General features: G+C 40.9%; 1 protein-coding gene across 6 annotated transcripts in view; it reads left to right on the top strand.

Annotated features, from left to right (window-relative positions):
• REPS2 (RALBP1 associated Eps domain containing 2) overlaps window positions 1-16,898 on the top strand; it is a 207,795-nt gene that overhangs the window by 74,861 nt on the left and 116,036 nt on the right. For all 6 annotated transcript variants that reach the window (XM_033109693.1, XM_033109675.1, XM_033109684.1 and 3 more), the window contains 3 exons: window positions 5,928-6,063; window positions 12,331-12,394; window positions 14,455-14,597. In XM_033109693.1, coding sequence (XP_032965584.1) covers window positions 5,928-6,063; window positions 12,331-12,394; window positions 14,455-14,597 — 343 coding nt within the window. The remainder of the gene's footprint in view (window positions 1-5,927; window positions 6,064-12,330; window positions 12,395-14,454; window positions 14,598-16,898) is intronic.

Raw genomic sequence — 16,898 nt, 5'->3', positions numbered from 1 at the left:
GAAGAGCATAGAGGAGTGCCACAGGGTGCTAGCCCTGCTTGGAGGTGGTGCCAGTCACACATGCTCACATTACATTGGCCAGAACTCAGTCACGTGGCTGCACTTAACTGCAGCGAGGGGGAGGGGGCAGAAAATGTCATTCCTGGGTGGGCAGCCACTCAGTGACAGTTTTTGCTACTCCAGGTGGTTTGTTTACTAAGGCACCCAAAAGACATTGTTATAAGGTCGTTGCACCCTCAGTGAAATGGCTGGACTTGCTTGCAGCATTTACAGGATGCCTCCGGGGCGGGATTATATTCTAAACAGAAATGTTCTATGGTTGAAACAATATACATACCCTCCTGAAGTTCCCCCTGACAATGCCTCCTTGCAATTCATATTATTCAGCTATGCTTGATTTTTAAGATACTTCAGGGGTAAATGTCACCTTTTGGGATTTTATTAATAGTATTACTTTTTAATGAGTCTTTTGAAGTCTCTTTCATTATAAACAGCCTGTTTTCCCGAGAGATAATAACTTGCAGTGCCAAATATTTGCATTTCACTTGAAACAAAACCAAGGGTTTGAATGTTTTAAATACAAGCAAATCTAATTCTCCTGTGTCTAGAGAAACTGTATAATGAACCATATGTATGTGGCTTAAGCAGACAGATGTGGGCGATTTTTCTCTCGCTCCTTTTATTTTTTCTTAAAAATACTGGCAGAGCTCAAAATTGGCACCAAGTAGCAAATATCTCCGCCCAGCCGACCAAACCACTGGAGCTGGAGTTGAACTGGGGGAGGCCTCTTAGGGTGCATCCAGAAGGGGAGCTTTTCCTGCTTCTGGCTTCTACTTGGAAGTCCAAGGCTCCACAGCTCACCCACCCTTATTTCTCAGTGCCTTCAATCTTTGCAATTAGACCTTCTCTCTTAGATGCCTGACTTTGAATAGTTGTATCGATTGTTGTGGTTGACTTTTGGGTTCATTTGGAGGAGATGGTTCCATGTCTCTGGGTCCTGCAGTGAGATGGCCCCATAGCTGCTGACAAGAGAGGTCCCGAGCTGCCATCCATTGCTAGAATGGGCCTTCCTCTGGTGGTGGCCAGACGGCTTTCTTTTTTTTTCTCACTCCTTTCATAGCCCTCTCTACCCTGGGGTCACCTTGACCTCTGGCAGGTTACTGATATGGCCTGAACTGGTCTTACCTGAAGTGATCTTCCTGTAACTCAAATCTGATCATTTCAGTGTCCTGTTGAATACTTCTCTGTGACTCCCTATTGTTTTCTAGATCCAGTCTAAACCTCTTAACCTGGTGCACCTGGGCCTTTCTGATCTGGGCCTTGCTTTTTGTCTGGACCATCTTGAGACTCCATGAACATCCTCTCTGCACTAGCAGCCCTGTCTGTCTATTTGTAGCCCAACCCAGCTACTTAAGGAGATGGCTATTTTCTCATTTTTTGGGTATCTTGGCAAATGCTGTTCTTTTTGGTTGTCTTGCCTTGCGTGTTCAATAGCATTGCTTCTCAAACTTCGAATCACCTAGAAGGCTTGTCAAACCACAGCTTTCCCTGGGCTCCACTCCCAGAGTTGATGATTTACTAGGGGTAGGGCCTGGGGTTCTGTAGTTCAACCAAGTCCCGAGGTGATGCTGATATAGGCGGTCAGGGAGTTACACTTTCAATAGCAAAACTCGAGAATACCTTGTCTTATCATAGCATGCACTGCACTGTTTTGAGAGGGCCTGTCTTTCTACCTAATTGGACTTGGGGCTTCCTAGGAAAACAAATCTGTTTGCCCATTAGTGTATCCCTAGTGACTAGTGTCTGGGAAATTGTTGGTGTTCAGTAAGTACCTATGAATGAATGAATGAATGCGGGAATGAATGAATGCGTGAATGAATGAATGCGTGAATGAGTGGGTCACTGTTTATGCAGCAAAGTTCAGATCATTTTGCTTCTTGTAGTGGATCAGCTTTCTTTTGGAATATTTCAGCCGGAGGCTATGGGGAATGTGATCTACTGCTTCCATATGTCCTTACCTGTCCCTGAAATACTTTATGGATATGGAACTTCAGTACTTGCCCTAGAGGTCAGACCATAGGTGAACTACAGGGAGACAAATAGGGACTTCTATTGCTAGATGTCAAGCTTTATATTATGAAACTGACTCATAGATTTTCATTAAGCACAGCATAGAGTAATGTTGCTGCATCTCTTTCAATATAAGACATACCCCATGCACTTACTAGAGCCCATCAAAAAGTGGACCTCACACTACTTCTTAGCATCTGTGATGTAGCTGCTAGAGAGACTGTATGTGGAATAAAGGAGTATATGTATGATATGGTTCTAGCCCTCCAAGTTGACACCTGAGTGAAGATAGCGAAGAACACTCAATGTTCAAACTGTGTGATGCTTACCATCATTATAATAGGATTCATATTTTTTAAGATGCTCAAATCACTTGGTTTATTAAATTAGTTAAAAACACGCAGTGACAAGCAGGGGGAAAGTAAAGGGGGTAGGTTAACATGTTTCCTGCGAGCCAATAGAAGGACCACACCATGTACAGGTTACACAAGCCCACATGCCCTCTTTCGTTGTTGTAAGGCCTTTTTGGTTTTAGGGAGCAGGAGCTGTCCTGGCCAGCTTAAATTTTCTTGATAAGGAGGGGTTGGGGTTCTCATGGGAATCCAAAAAATGAAAGACCAGCAGTGGCCCTGTGGTCCCGAGGAGCGGGATTGCTTGGTTATTCATGCCTGTTCTGCCATTAACAGGCTCTTGCCCCAGTGGCCTTGATTTTGCTTTGCTGATCGCTTATTCGGCTGCCAACAGCCATCCTCAGCTCCTACTCTTTCTAGTGCTTCTCTGCCTCACAGGTTCTGCTTATGCTTGGCTCTGGCTCCCCCGTGACTTTACGTGCCACCTGGCCCTTCTCTACATCATAACTCATACATTTACAGAAGGTGCCTATTCAGAGTCTGCTTTCTCTGCTTGTTGGTCTTCATATTTCTTATCCACATCCCCAACAATGAGCATCTGGTCCAGGTTGTTCTTGCTAGAGAAGAGCTTTCTATGCCAGAGCATCCCAGATGCCAGCTGCTGTGTGTCCCTGCCTCCTCTGGACGCAGTTGGGTGAGAGGCGGGTCATGCAGTACGCACGTTCCTGCCAGGCCCATCTTTGTAGCAGGGCTGGGGAGCAGAAGTGCCCTCTGCAGCGGCTGTGGGCCTGGCAGGTACATCGGGCAGTGAGACTTGAGGATGGGCAGGATTTGAGCAGGCTTGGATCAGAGGAAGGCTCTTCTGGAACACACACACACATCTGACCCATGAAGAGCGAGCATGTGGGCCATCAGAATCCTGCGAGAGTGAGGCTGGATTATAGGAGCCATGAAGGCCAGGTGGAGAAGGTGGGTTTTTTTTTATTAGGCAATAGGTCATCTTGTAAGCTTTTAAATGGAGGAATCAATCACTTTCTCTTGTCCATTCTGGATTCCTGCTGTCAGAATAAACTTGAGACCTGCTAAGAGGCCACTAACACCGCTCAGGAGTGAGGTTATGTGGGAGAAGAAATAGAGTGAGCAGATGGTCCTGGCATTGGAGAAAGAACAAACATGGGCTGACATTAACAACAACTGGATATGACAGCTTCAGTTCCAGGAGGGAAGGAATGGATTCCAGGGGAGTAGTAGCTTCCATGTCAGAACCAGGGAACACAGCAGCCAACCCCCAGCACGGAGATACCCGTGCCTTCATTCTCAGGGAAGCAGGGGGACGGAGCTTTCCACCTGTGTCCCGCCGGCTTTGTGAACCATCTCTGCCTGCTTAATTGTTCACCCATAAACATCCGTTCTTGTCTCTCCTGTCCATGCCCAGCTCTTTAGGTTCTTTTACTCCAGCTGTTTCTGTCGGTGCTGACCTGGAGGGCAGTGCTCCTGTGAGCTCTACACGTGATCGTCTGGCCAGGACCCCAGTCCAGCGCACGCTGACAGCCTCCCCCCGGGTTCTACCCCCGGAACCCGCTCAGACATCTGGGCTCGTTCACAAAGTGCTGCTGGAACATTTGAGTTTGGCTCTGGAATTTGGTGGTAGCGTTTTGGAAAGTTGTGTGGTCCCTCAGGTGCTCAGACTGACTTTTGATCTTCCATGCTGATTTGTATTGTTTCTTACCAGAATGAATAAGGGGTTTCTGAAAACAGTTCAGATGGATACAACCCAATTTTTAAAAACCCGATATGCCAGAGCTTGACTTTCAACAACAGATAAAAAAGAGGGCAATTATTTGCTGATTGCTGGGGTTCACTGAAGGGTATGGGACCATCCCTGAAGTTTTCTGAGCCTTTCTCAGAAAACTCCCTCATCTGGGAAAAGGATAATGATACCTGCTGTGTCTGCCTCTCAAATGTTTTGAGATGTTTGCATGAGATAGGCATGTGTAAATGCTTTGTAAATTTCAGAGCACTCTATGTATTTAAGGTATTAACTTAATGAATAGTGGCTTCCAGGGCATTTAAAAAGGGTTTGATTTACATTTAGTAGAAACTCACCTACCGTGTTTCCCTGAAAATGAGACCTAGCCGGACCATCAGCTCTAACGTGTCTTTTGGAGCAAAAAATAATGTAAGACATGGTATTATATTGTATATTACATTATATATTATACTTTGTCTTATTTACGACCTGGTCTTATACTATGTAAGACCGGGTCTTATATTAAAATAAGGCCAGTATCATATTAATTTTTGCTCCAAAAGATGCATTAGAGCTGATGGTCCGGCTAGGTCTTATTTTCGGGGAAACACGGTAGTATGAAACTTCAAAAATGACATATCAAGGTTAGATCACAGCTCAAAATTTTATGGTCTCATTTCTTTTCTAAATGTAGTCGGAGGAGAGCTAGGTGTTCCTGGGAAAAATTACCTCCTGCAATGGGGTGTGTGTGTGTGTTGGGCGTTGGAGGTGGTCTGCTGTCTTTTTTAGGGATAGTGACTAGAATGCCCTCCTAATGATTAATTCCTTGATAGTGTGTTCAGAAGTGGCAACTTGATGGCTCATTAGCAGGAATAGCCTCCCTTTCTTTTCTAGTCTCCTTTTGTCCTCACCCTTCCTGTGTTCCGTGAAGGTGGCCCTTTGCAGTAGCACCTTAGTTTTAGGGTAGATCAGAGGCATGGAGCAAAGTCCTGGGCTGATCCTCCCAGAATTACCATTTTTACTTCTTTCCCCACTGCCTAGCAAGCTTTGTTTTCTCCTGCACCATTTCTTTGGTTCTCTGCATCCTTAAAGCCTCAACTGTGGCTTGCGCGCCCCCTAGTGGTATGTCTGATGCACCCCTGTTACCCCGTCTGTGGTACCATGACAGCTGTTCTCTCCACCCAGCTCTGTTACTAAGTATTAATCCCAGTTCACAAATGCAGGGTGAGAGGTTCAGTGATCCTGATGTGCCACTCAAGTAAGACCTGGGGGCGGGGGGGGATCGGGGGGTGGGGGGGATTTAAATTGGATCTTTTGATTCCCAGATTTATACAATGGGAATGTCTCAGAAAAAAAGACAATGTGATTATAGCTTTCCTAGATTTTTTTATGGTTTAAACAGAATCTAGATTATTTTACTATCAGCTCATCTGAAAGGATCAAAATGTGGTGAATATTTGAAGATAAGAATGATGATTTTTTTTTTTAGCCTTCCTTCATCACACTGGAAAAACTTTTGTCACTCACTGAGTGCTCAGTATTTCCTGCTCAGTCCTCTTAACAAGTTTGGGGAATACCCAAAAAGTATAAAGCATGATGTCTGTCCTTCAGAAGTTTACATTCTAGTTATGAGGTGTTTACAGTTATTCCCTTGAGGAAAAAAATAAATATAACGCATGATAATTTTAACGTGATTAATATTTCTCCTTCATCTCACTAAAGAGACTCTCTTAGCATTTGCTTATTTATTTTGAAAGTCCTTCTCAGTGGAGAGAGAACCACAGGATAACAGTAATTACCCAGACGAACCCTGGAGGATAACAGAAGAGCAGCGCGAGTACTATGTCAACCAGTTCCGATCCCTTCAGCCCGACCCGAGTTCCTTCATTTCAGGTAATGAAGTCTGACAGGTGAGAGTGTGGGTCCCAGATCACTGTCTCACGTGAATAACAGTGTACATCTTGAGAAACAGTTCACACAAAATGAGTACGACAACATTCTTTGACTTCAATTTGTTTTCCTCTAAGATCGATTTTCTTGTCAACTATAAACCACGCAGAAAAACACTTGGCAATGGCAGTTGGAAAATTATGTTTCAGTTTCAAAGGGGTTTCATAGGAATTTGGGGGAACCTGGTCCAGACTTGGGCTTTAGTAGCTGGAGCAGTTCTTGAAATGATTCTCGTAGAGTGTGGCACCAAGGCGACATCTTTAATCGCTTAGTCATTATATTAGCATTAGAGCAAGGATGTAATGTAGCCTCCTAGAGCGAATGGCCCAGTCTCCTGATGTTATATATGCCGTAGAAATTCAAATTCTTGCTCGCTTTCTTTGGCTCAAGACTTTCTCCTCTGGTTTTTCTGAGGGGAAATTAAAATATGGGAGGAAAATTGGCCCGCATTTTTATGCCCACATGTCAGTTCTTCTGGTTGTCTTCAGAAATATGTATTCCTGTTGAGTTCTCATGTAAAATTCAGGCTGAGAGGAATTGATTTAATTTCTGTGTGACTACATTTTACTGTGCTGAAGACTAAACAAACAGTGAAATAGTAGAGTCTGGAAAAAAAATTCATACAACTTTCTTTTTGTACTTCAATTTTGAAGAATAACAATATGCCCTTGATAATTGTAACCTGACACTGAAGTGAAGACTAGTACAAATTTCCTCTTGTGAAATAAGGTGTGTAATTGAACTATACTTGTATAATTGCAGACATCATTTTCTGATTGGTGGTAATGGGTTTATTGAAGGCAGAATATTTTCGATATAACAAATTAATGCCGACATCATGATTTTAAAAAATAAGCAGAAACAAATTGCACGTACTGTTTACTTGCTTACCTTACCCATTGCTTGTGAGCTTCTTCACAGTGTATACAAATGATGAGAAAAACACAAATAAACAGCTGTTAGGAATGACTTTTACTTTCTTTTAACTTTTTTATTTCGCAGAATTTCAAATATAGATATAACTAGAGTGGCTGGTATAACAAACCCCTATGTACCCATCACACTGCCTCATTGGTTTTGTTATTTCTATATCCTCTCAGCCCAGATGATTTTGAAGCAATTACCAGATCATTTCATTTGAAAATATTTCAGGATATATCTCAAAATATAAGGCCTCTTTTAGAAACATAACCGCATTTCGGTTGTTTCCATATCTGGCCTATTGTGAATACCGTGTTTCCCCGAAAATAAGACCTAGCCGGACAATCAGCTCTAATGCATCTTTTGGGGCAAAAATTAATACAAGACCCGGTCTTATATCATATAAGACCCGATCTTATATTACAGTAAAATAAGACCGGGTCTTATATTAAGTTTTGTTCCAAAAGATGCATTAGAGCTGATGGTCCGGCTAGGTCTTATTTTCGGGGAAACACAGCAGCACTACAATAAATATAGGGGTGCCCATCAATAGACGATTGGATAAAGAAACTGTGGTATATTCATACAATGGAGTATTACTCAGCCATGAAAAAGAATGAAATATTACCATTTGCAACAACACGGATGGACCTAGAGAATATTATGCTAAGTGAAATAAGTCAGACAGAGAAAGACAAATACCATATGATCTCATCTGTGCAATCTAAAGAACAGAATAAATGAACAAACAAAACAGAAATAGACTCTGAGATATAGGGGGAAAAAAGTGAGGGTTGCTAGGTGGGAGGGGTGTGGGGATGGGGGAGAAGGTAAAGGGATTAGAAAGTACAAATTGGTAGTCACAATATAGCCATGGGGATATGAAAGACAGTTTGGGGAATATAATCAATAATGTAAATATTTTGTAGGGTGTCAGATGGGCACTCGTCTTATTAGGGAGACCACTTCATAGACTGTGTAGATGCCTGACCACTGCGCTGTACACCTGAAGCTGAAGCTGAATAACATTGAATGTCAATTATAATTTAATATATATATATATATATATATATATATATATATATATATATAGTCACAGGATGTGGGATGTGGAGTACAGCGTAGGGAATAGAGTCAGTGGAATTGCAGCTATATACGATGTCAGAGGGGTAGTAGATTGGGGGGAAGGGAGTTATCACTTTGTGAGGGGTGTAAATGTCTAACTATTACATTGTTTTGTACACCTGAAACTAATAAAAAAAAATAACCATAGTTCATTGGCACATGTTTAAAAAAATAGAACACAAATTCCTTAATATTATAAAGTTTTCATTGTTCAGATTTTCCTGATTGTCTCACAAATACCTTTTAAAAAAGTTTAGTTTGATCAAGGTCAAGAGGGGTTCATATATTGCAATTAGGTGATGTCTGTTTTTGGAAAACGTCTTTATTTAGATATCCACATACCATAAAATCCACCCATTTAAAGTTTACAATTCAATGGTTTTAGTATATTCACAGAGTGTATTCACAATCTAAATTTACAGCACTTTTATTAGCCCCCTATTAGCAATTATTCCCCATTCCTGCTCTCCCCACCTCCCAGCCCTAGGTAACCACTAAACTGCTTTCTTTAGATTTGCCTATTCTGTCTGGGGTCTTCATATAAATGAAATAATATGTGGTCTTTTGTGTCTGACCTCTTTCACTTAGCGTCATGTTTTTAAGCTTCATCCATGTTGTACTATGTATCAGAAGTTTATTCCTTTTTATGGCTGAATAAATCCATTGTATGGATAGACCACATTTTATTTATCTGTTCATCAGTTGATAGGCATTTGGGTTTTTCCTACTTTTTGACTGTTAAGAATAAGGCTGCTATGAACATTTGTGTGTGAGTTTTTGTGTAGGTGTATGTTTTTATTTCTCTTGGATATATACCTAGAAGTGGAATTGCTGGATCAAATGGTAACTCTGTTTAACCATTTGAGGAGCAGTCAGAATGTTTTCCAAAGTGGCTGCATCATTTTACATTGCCACAAGCAGTGTGTGAGGGTTCCAATTACTCCACATCCTCGCTAACACTTACAGATTGTCTGTTGATTTTAGCTATTCTACTGGGTGTGAAATGATATCTCTTTGTGGTTGTGATTAGCATTTCCCAGATGATTAATGACATTGGGCATCTTTTCATGTTCTTATTGGCCATTTGTATATCTTATTGGAGAAATGTCTATTCAAGTACTTTGCCTTTTTTTTTAAAAAAAATTATTGGGAGGTAAGAGTTCTTTGTGTATTCTAGATACAAGTTCCTTATCAGATATATGATTTGCAAATATTTTTTTCCCAGTCTGTGGCTTGTCTTTTTATTTTCCTAATGGTGTGTTTTGAAGCACAAAAGTTTTTAATTTTGATGATGTCCAGTTTATCTATTTTTTCTTTTATTGTTTGTGCTTTTGGTGTCATATCTAAGATAGTATTGCCTAATCCAAGGGCATGAAAATGTACCTCTATATTTTCTTGTAAGAAGGAATCTATATTACAGTTTTATCTCTTACATTTAGGTTTTTGATCCATTTTGTGTTAATTTTTGTGTATTGTATGAGGCAGGGGTTCAAATTTATTCTTTTGCATATGTATATCCAGTTGTCTTAAAGCCATTTTTTAAAAACACTATTCTTTGTCCTGTTAAATTGTTTTAGCTTTCCTGTCAAAATTCAGTGGACATAAATGTGAGGGTTTATTTCTGGATGTTGATTTTATTCCACTGATCTATATGTGTAGCCTAATGCCAGTGCCACACACTGTCTTGATTATTGTAGTAAATTCTGAAATCTGGAAGTGGGACTTGTTCAGCTTTGTTCTTTTCAGTTTTATTTGTTTTGATTTCAATTTCTAGGGATAGTGTTTTTAAACTTTAATTTTATATTTGTATAAAATATTTACATTATTCTAAATTCGAGTCTACAAAACAATTTACAAAGAAGTCTAGCTTTTATCCCTATGCCCTCTACCTTGTTCCTTCCATGCCCCTATAGGTAATCGCCTGTTTAATGATTTCTCTGTCTATTTTTAAAAATAAAAGCAAATACATGTATGTGTGTATCTATCTATATATGTGTGTGTGTGTATTCTTATCTCCATCTATTCTTATAAAAATGGTAGCATGCTATTTATACTTTTCTCCACCTTGCTTTTTTCACTTAACACTATATCATGGTGATACGCCATAGTCACATGTAGAGATATTTCCCATTACCTTTTATAGCTGTGTACTGCTAAATTGTTTGAATGTGCAAACATTTATTCCGCCTGTCCCTTATTAGAATTATTCCTAGTCATTTGCTGTTACAACTATTTCTGTTGTGAATAGCCTTCTGCATGTCTTTTTATATTTTTGTCAGCGTATCTTTGGGTAATGTGATTTTGGTAGATAATACTAAAAGCCCTTCATTGGTGTTGTGCAATTTTGTCATCCCACCAGGATTGTAGGAGATGCCTATTGCCACCACAGTATTGTCAGCAGAACATGTTAACTAACTTCTGCATTTTCCCCTATCTGATAGACAGGAAATTGTATCTTTGAGTGGTTTTAATCTACACATCTCTTATGAACAAGGTTGAAACTTTTTAAAACATGAATGAGTCAGTTGCATCGATTTCTGTGAACTCGCATAGCTCTACCCATTCTTATATTGGGTTACTGGTTTTTATTTTTTTAAAGATCTCTATGTACTTGGTGTGCTAGCATTTTATCCCTGATATATCAGTGCTGTGTGTAGCTGTCATTTACTGCACTGAGAGACTCCTTATAACAACAAGTCTGAATCTGTGTTTTGACCTTTGGCTGCTGACAGTTTTTAAGCTTCCCCTCCCCGTCTAGCTTCCCTCTTGTGGCTCCCCAGCAGGTCTGAAAAAGGCTGGAGAGAACAAGGAAAGGAGGCTGGCTTGGGGTTCCTCTAGTGGTTGGGGGTGGGGCTGCGGCTCAGCTCAGGGTTTGAACTTTCGTCAGCACCAAAGGAGGAAGCACTCTGCTCTCTCATTTAGCTTCCTCTTCTGGCAGGTGGCAGCCAGGACACAACTGAACTTGTTAGCTGTCAGCTTCCCTGTGGGCTCCACCCACAGGGAAGTGTGTCTCCCTCTGGGACACCATGGTACAGCAGTCTCTACTGCCCGTAGGCCAACCCCGGTCTCTAGCTGTGGGTTTGGGCCTAGTGTGATTTGAAGAAAGGATATCAAGGGGGGAAAAGAAGAATGACATGAGAGGAAACTGTCTTTTATGTCTATAAAACAGCTGGGAAATAGGCTTTCAAGACATTTTTGACAAATGTCTGACACGGTTGTTACATTGATGGCCAACAGTCATATGTCAGCATTATTTCCAGGATACTTTGGGGGAGAAGATCATTGGTTGATAGGGTCTTTTACCTTCGATCCTTAATAATCTATCAACGGTAGTCTGCTTTAAGGGCCATTATAATTCATTGTTTTAAGGCCAGTTAGAGACTTACAATTGCCCTGGAATGACTTTTGACTTTATTCGCTTAAAATAGAGCTTGGGGCTTTGATTTGACTATTCTTTGTGTTAGAATTGAGGCTTTTGAACAGTGAAACTGTTTTGAGAGCTGAAAGCATAAAAATTTCAGTCTCAATAATGAATGAGTCTAACATTTTAAATGCAGGTGGGACTTGCAGCTATGTAACATGTAAAATGGAATGAGGACCTGACTCCAATCAGTATTGAGAAATTTAGAATGAATAAAAAAGTAACAGGAGGTTCCTGGATAAGTTGCTCAAAGAGCCACCGAAGAGCTTAAATCTCACCAGAACTCTTTTCCAAGATGCCTGTCTTATCTCTGTGTGATGAGATTAATAGCATTCATTTTCTTCTTTTTGCTCTGTTTTCTACCATGATTGTGCACTACTTTCTTATTTAAAATGCTTGACAGATTTTTGCATTAATAATTTTGAAATTTCTATTTTGAATTTTTAGTAAAATTTTGCATATTTTCAGTAAAAATGAAGCAGGAATTCATTTAATTTGCATGTCAGAAGAAGTATTATTCCATTGCTTCTTTTGCCCTATTCTAATTTACATTTTCTTTTAAAAGCTGTTCACATGTTGTTTTTAGCCACATGATTCGTAGTTGCTTTCATTAATATATGTTGTGTTTGTTGTTATATGGTAGGGAGTGCTGAATGAAAAAAAATGGCGATTCATTGACATTAAATGTAAAAGATGTTCTAGATAAGTAATTAATGATTTATTTAAACAATGGCTCTTGACAGGTTCAGTGGCCAAGAACTTCTTCACCAAATCAAAGCTTTCCATTCCAGAACTCTCCTATATATGGTAAGCATAATTAATGCCACGTAGTATGATTCTGTCTTCCATATTCATCCATTAGCTTCTAGTGGTGCTTTTTAGAAGTCTTATCTTTTGAATGATTTTTTTTTAACAGGCTAAGAAAACAGAATTTAGATTTTTGTTGCTGTGAAAATTAAATGTTATTAAATGAAAAAAGACAGTGAACAGTGTCTGACACATACTGCACACTATGTATGTTACCTATTATTTAAAAAGTAATTTCTTTATTATCCTCATCTAGATCCCTTTTCAGTCCATCAATTGTGTGGGCATATGAGAATTTCCACCTTGTGTATTTTATTTTCACATTTTTCTACTTGTGATACACGTAACCAGAGGACCTGGAAAAGCTATTCTTTATAATATTTTATGAGGCCAGGTGAACAGAAGATCCACAAATGTTTTGGAATTAAGTTAAATTTGACTCTTCTAGCTGCCTCTGAGCTCCGTCCGTTTGGCTGGTGTTTACCAGCTGGGCCCTCATTCGGACTTGCTGCTGTGGCGTGCACGGCGCCGTGCTGCGAGCAGACCGCCTCCCTGGCTCCAGAAGGGCCGTGGCGGACCAGGCCAGATGGCTCCATTGGCGTTTATGGAAATGCTCGGTGCCTCCATAAACCCCCGGCTGCATGTGGGCTGTTCTCCCTCACGCCTGGGTGGGAGACTGTGCTGCTATAAATCTATAATTAAAACATTGGAATATATATGTAAAACTTTTTTTCAGGAGGATTTTCAAAAATGATGATAGCATTTAAAATTGCTTGTCATGTTTTGTGCATTTTATTGGAAAACTATTGCAATAATCCTTGTGCATGCCAGTGTCCCTGGGATTCTTAGCTGGATTTATTTTTCAGCAATATATTCTAGCATCATTTTTTTTTTTACAAGCCTTATAGTAGATTTTAAAGCTAGGGAAAAAAGAGGAATTATCATTTTCAAAAGAATACAATCTGTTTTGGCAGAATTCCCAGCCTTACCATAATCGGCATGAGGCTTTCTATCTTTTTGTGAAGACATATCCATGAAAGCTGAATGGTGCTCTCTCCATCCGGCGTTGGAGGCAGTTCCCCGGTTTCTCACCCTGGGGAGCTGCTGTTTCAGAGCTGGTGCAGTCTGAATATTTGAGGGGGAGGAGAATGTGAATGGTCCAAAGGAAAATAACGGAGCTTACCTTTGATATTTTTTTCTTTCAAGCAGTGACACCTTTCTAGTACAATTTCATATGTCTTATCTCTCTACTTGTCCTAACACAAGTATACTTGTTTCTGTATACCTAAGAGACTGGTTGAGCTTATAGGGTCTTAGTTACTTTGGCAAATAGGTTTCTTTTGTGCTGAGTAAATAGGTCTGTGCCTTTCAGTTGGAAACAATGACTGAAGCGAAGATAAGCCTTTTCAAGACGCTCCCTTTCTTCCTTTCTGTCTTATCTGGGTCCAGCCTTCCCTAGTTGCTAGTTTTATCTGAAAACATAATTCAACCAGTATTTATTGAGCTTACTTATATTTTCCCAGGAGGGAATTCTCAAGCAAATTTTTGATACAACATTTATTCGACTTGAAAAGTTCAAGGATCTTCCTTAAAGCTGAAAAATGAAGCGCTTATTTCTGAGCGCTGGGAACTGTATAATTGCCAGGCCAACTGGAAAAGGGCCGGGGCCAGCCCTTCCTCTGACTGTTTTGAGCACCAAGTCTGGAGCTCTTTATAGCAGGCATTACTGAAGGACTGTCAACTAACTGGAGTTCTGGGCATCATTTTACTTTTTGTGCTATAGTTGTTTGCCTTGTGGACTCAGCATTGTAAAACAGACCTACAAGAGAATCTGAAGAGTTTCCATTTTTATTTATAAAGTGCTACCAATGCCAGTGCTGTCAATCATACATTTTCTTCCTCCTAGTAGCCCCCTGAGATTTCTTATGGGTTTGGGGAACCTTCGTATGGGTTTGTGGGACCCCCACCAGAGAGCCTGAGGACTGTGTCTGCATGTGTGAGGCTGAGGAAATGTTTCCTTGTGCCCGGTGTTAGGTACTCATGACATCTGTTACATTTAGGGAGCTTAGTGATGCTGACTGTGATGGAGCGCTAACCCTGCCTGAGTTCTGTGCTGCATTTCATCTCATTGTGGCCCGGAAAAACGGCTACCCGCTGCCCGAGGGCCTACCTCCAACTCTGCAGCCCGAGTACCTGCAAGCAGGTAAGGCCTCATCATAAATCCTAAACCATAGGCATTTTCCCTCCAGGCCTTACGAGAAACTTTTGTTTCTGAAATGGTGTCCAGACACTTTGGGGAGTCCTTTGTATCTACAATTAATGTCCTTTAACCGATACTAGACTTTTTCACATCTTAGGAGTAATAGGGACGATCTGGATGTGAGTCACCTGTTATTCTCATTCTAGTACTCTCTGGATGGATTTGAACCAAGGTCATGTACCTTTTCATGAAAATTGTGGCGTAGGCAAGTACTGAATTTCCTGGCCCATAGAAAATGGAGAAGAAGAACTTCCTGTACAGCCAGGTGCTGACTTGGTGTCTTTAGGCATGTCCCACTGTCTCCAAGTGGCCTTGGGCAATGAAATGAAATAGAACTCTTATACCTAAGGAAAAAGTTTAAAAATCACATGCAGTGAACTCTGCAAAGTGCTATAATCTTAAATATACACTTGATGAATTTTTACATATGTATATACCCATGTAACTGCAATCAGATATAGAATGTTCCAGCACTCCGGAAGGTTGGAATAGAACTCTCTTTGTCTTTCTCCTTAGTATAACAGTTATCCCACATACCTGTTGGATAGGGAAGGGTCATGGTAAGTCCAACATTTGGATCAATTCCTTTGGAAGACTGGACAAATTAACAGTGTCTCTTGCCCTTTTCAGAGGCAGTGATCTGATTTCTATGACTCAGAGAAATGTAGCTTCCATTGAAAGGGTCCAGGAACAGCTGGTGCTTTCAGCAACCTTTCTCACTGTTTCGGAAAGGTCGCTTAAAAACGAGAGTTTAGTCATGGATGATTATTGGCAAAAAGGAACAGTGTGAAAAGAAAATGTGATGAGTCATTAATAGAGTATAAATTGTGTGGTTGGATCTGGAAAAGGCCTTAGATGATGATGTCTTGTCCCCTCCTCATAACACCACCAGATTCAAAGTGGCCAATGACTTACCTAAGTCAGTCTTTGGGTCTCTGACTCTTAAAAAAAAGTCTGTTATTTTCTGTATTAGGTGGTGAGGGGGTGGGAGGAGGTTGAGCTGAGACTTGAAGAGAAGAGACCAAGTATGTGGCTGGTGCCAGTGACAGGTAAACATGTTTGAGGAAGAGTGACTCCTTCTGGGATCTTCTCCAAATGTCCCCATAAAACGTATGAAGGGGAGGGTTCAGTGAGCAAAAACTACTACTCATTTCAGAGTTTGGACTTAACTAATAGCAGCTGCTCTCTAACTATAGCAGGCTGTAACTTCCTTGCAGGTTGGGGGAGACCCTCATAGGTCCCCAGGAACTAGTTTGCAATTGGGCAGCATGACAAACTGCTCTGTTTCCTCTTTGGTGTTTATCTCTCCATCCATTTCCTCTTCCCATTCCTTCCCATGCCTCCCCATCTGTTCCCATCCCTTCCCATTGAGGCAAAGAATCACCAACATTCCTGGGGCTGTCTTGGTGGCTGCATGGGTCCCATAATCAAGTCTGTGCAGGGTCATCCAGGAAGTCCTTCTCCTGGGAGCGGGGCCACGTGGGGCTTTCTGTCTCTCTAATGGGAATAAACAGCTGACCAGAGAACCAAGGTCTGCTCTGGGGCTATCTACTTATTTTAATACTGTTACTGTTTCCTCTTGCAAGCCCTGGGGAGTCCTGTGTAAACTCACCTCCCGTGCCCACAGCCCACATGTAGCTTTCCGTTTTCTGCATCTTGATTGATGCAGTTGTATTGTTCTGATGCAGTATGGCCATGGAACCTATGCCAGGTGTCAGGCGTCCTTGTTTGAGAAGTCACTTTGTAGGTGTCCACGTGTTTCATGGACTGTTTCAAAAGGCACTGATAAAAAATATCACAAATCTGAAAGCCCTGAGAAAAAAGTGTTAACAGGAGAGAAGTAGCCTCTTGATTTCTTTACTGCTGCAGATGGCCGCTTTTGCCTTGCTTATGCAGCAGAGGGAAGTCTATAAAATAGAGTGCCAGCCTAGAGGCATCTCCCTTCATTTGGAACGAAGCCCTTTATTTCTTCCTGGTCTTCTGTGGAGGCTGTCAGCATGCATTTATACAGAAACAACTGAGGAATCCATCACATACCCTTCAATTAAACAAAAATTGCACATCATTTCCCGAGCTTGTGGGATTAATCATAAATAATATTTATATAGTTCTAACAAAAACATGAGAGACCTCATAAAGCCCTATCATACTCAGTGGCAGTATATTTTAGGCAAACCCTGAGGGTTTAGCTGTTAATGCTTTAGCACTCATGTTTATCTTTGTACACAGCTCAAGAAAATGGCC

This window comes from Rhinolophus ferrumequinum, chromosome X (genome assembly GCF_004115265.2).
Source record: "Rhinolophus ferrumequinum isolate MPI-CBG mRhiFer1 chromosome X, mRhiFer1_v1.p, whole genome shotgun sequence".
Classification (NCBI taxonomy): Eukaryota; Metazoa; Chordata; class Mammalia; order Chiroptera; family Rhinolophidae; genus Rhinolophus; species Rhinolophus ferrumequinum.
This window is presented reverse-complemented; position numbering and strand designations above follow the sequence as displayed.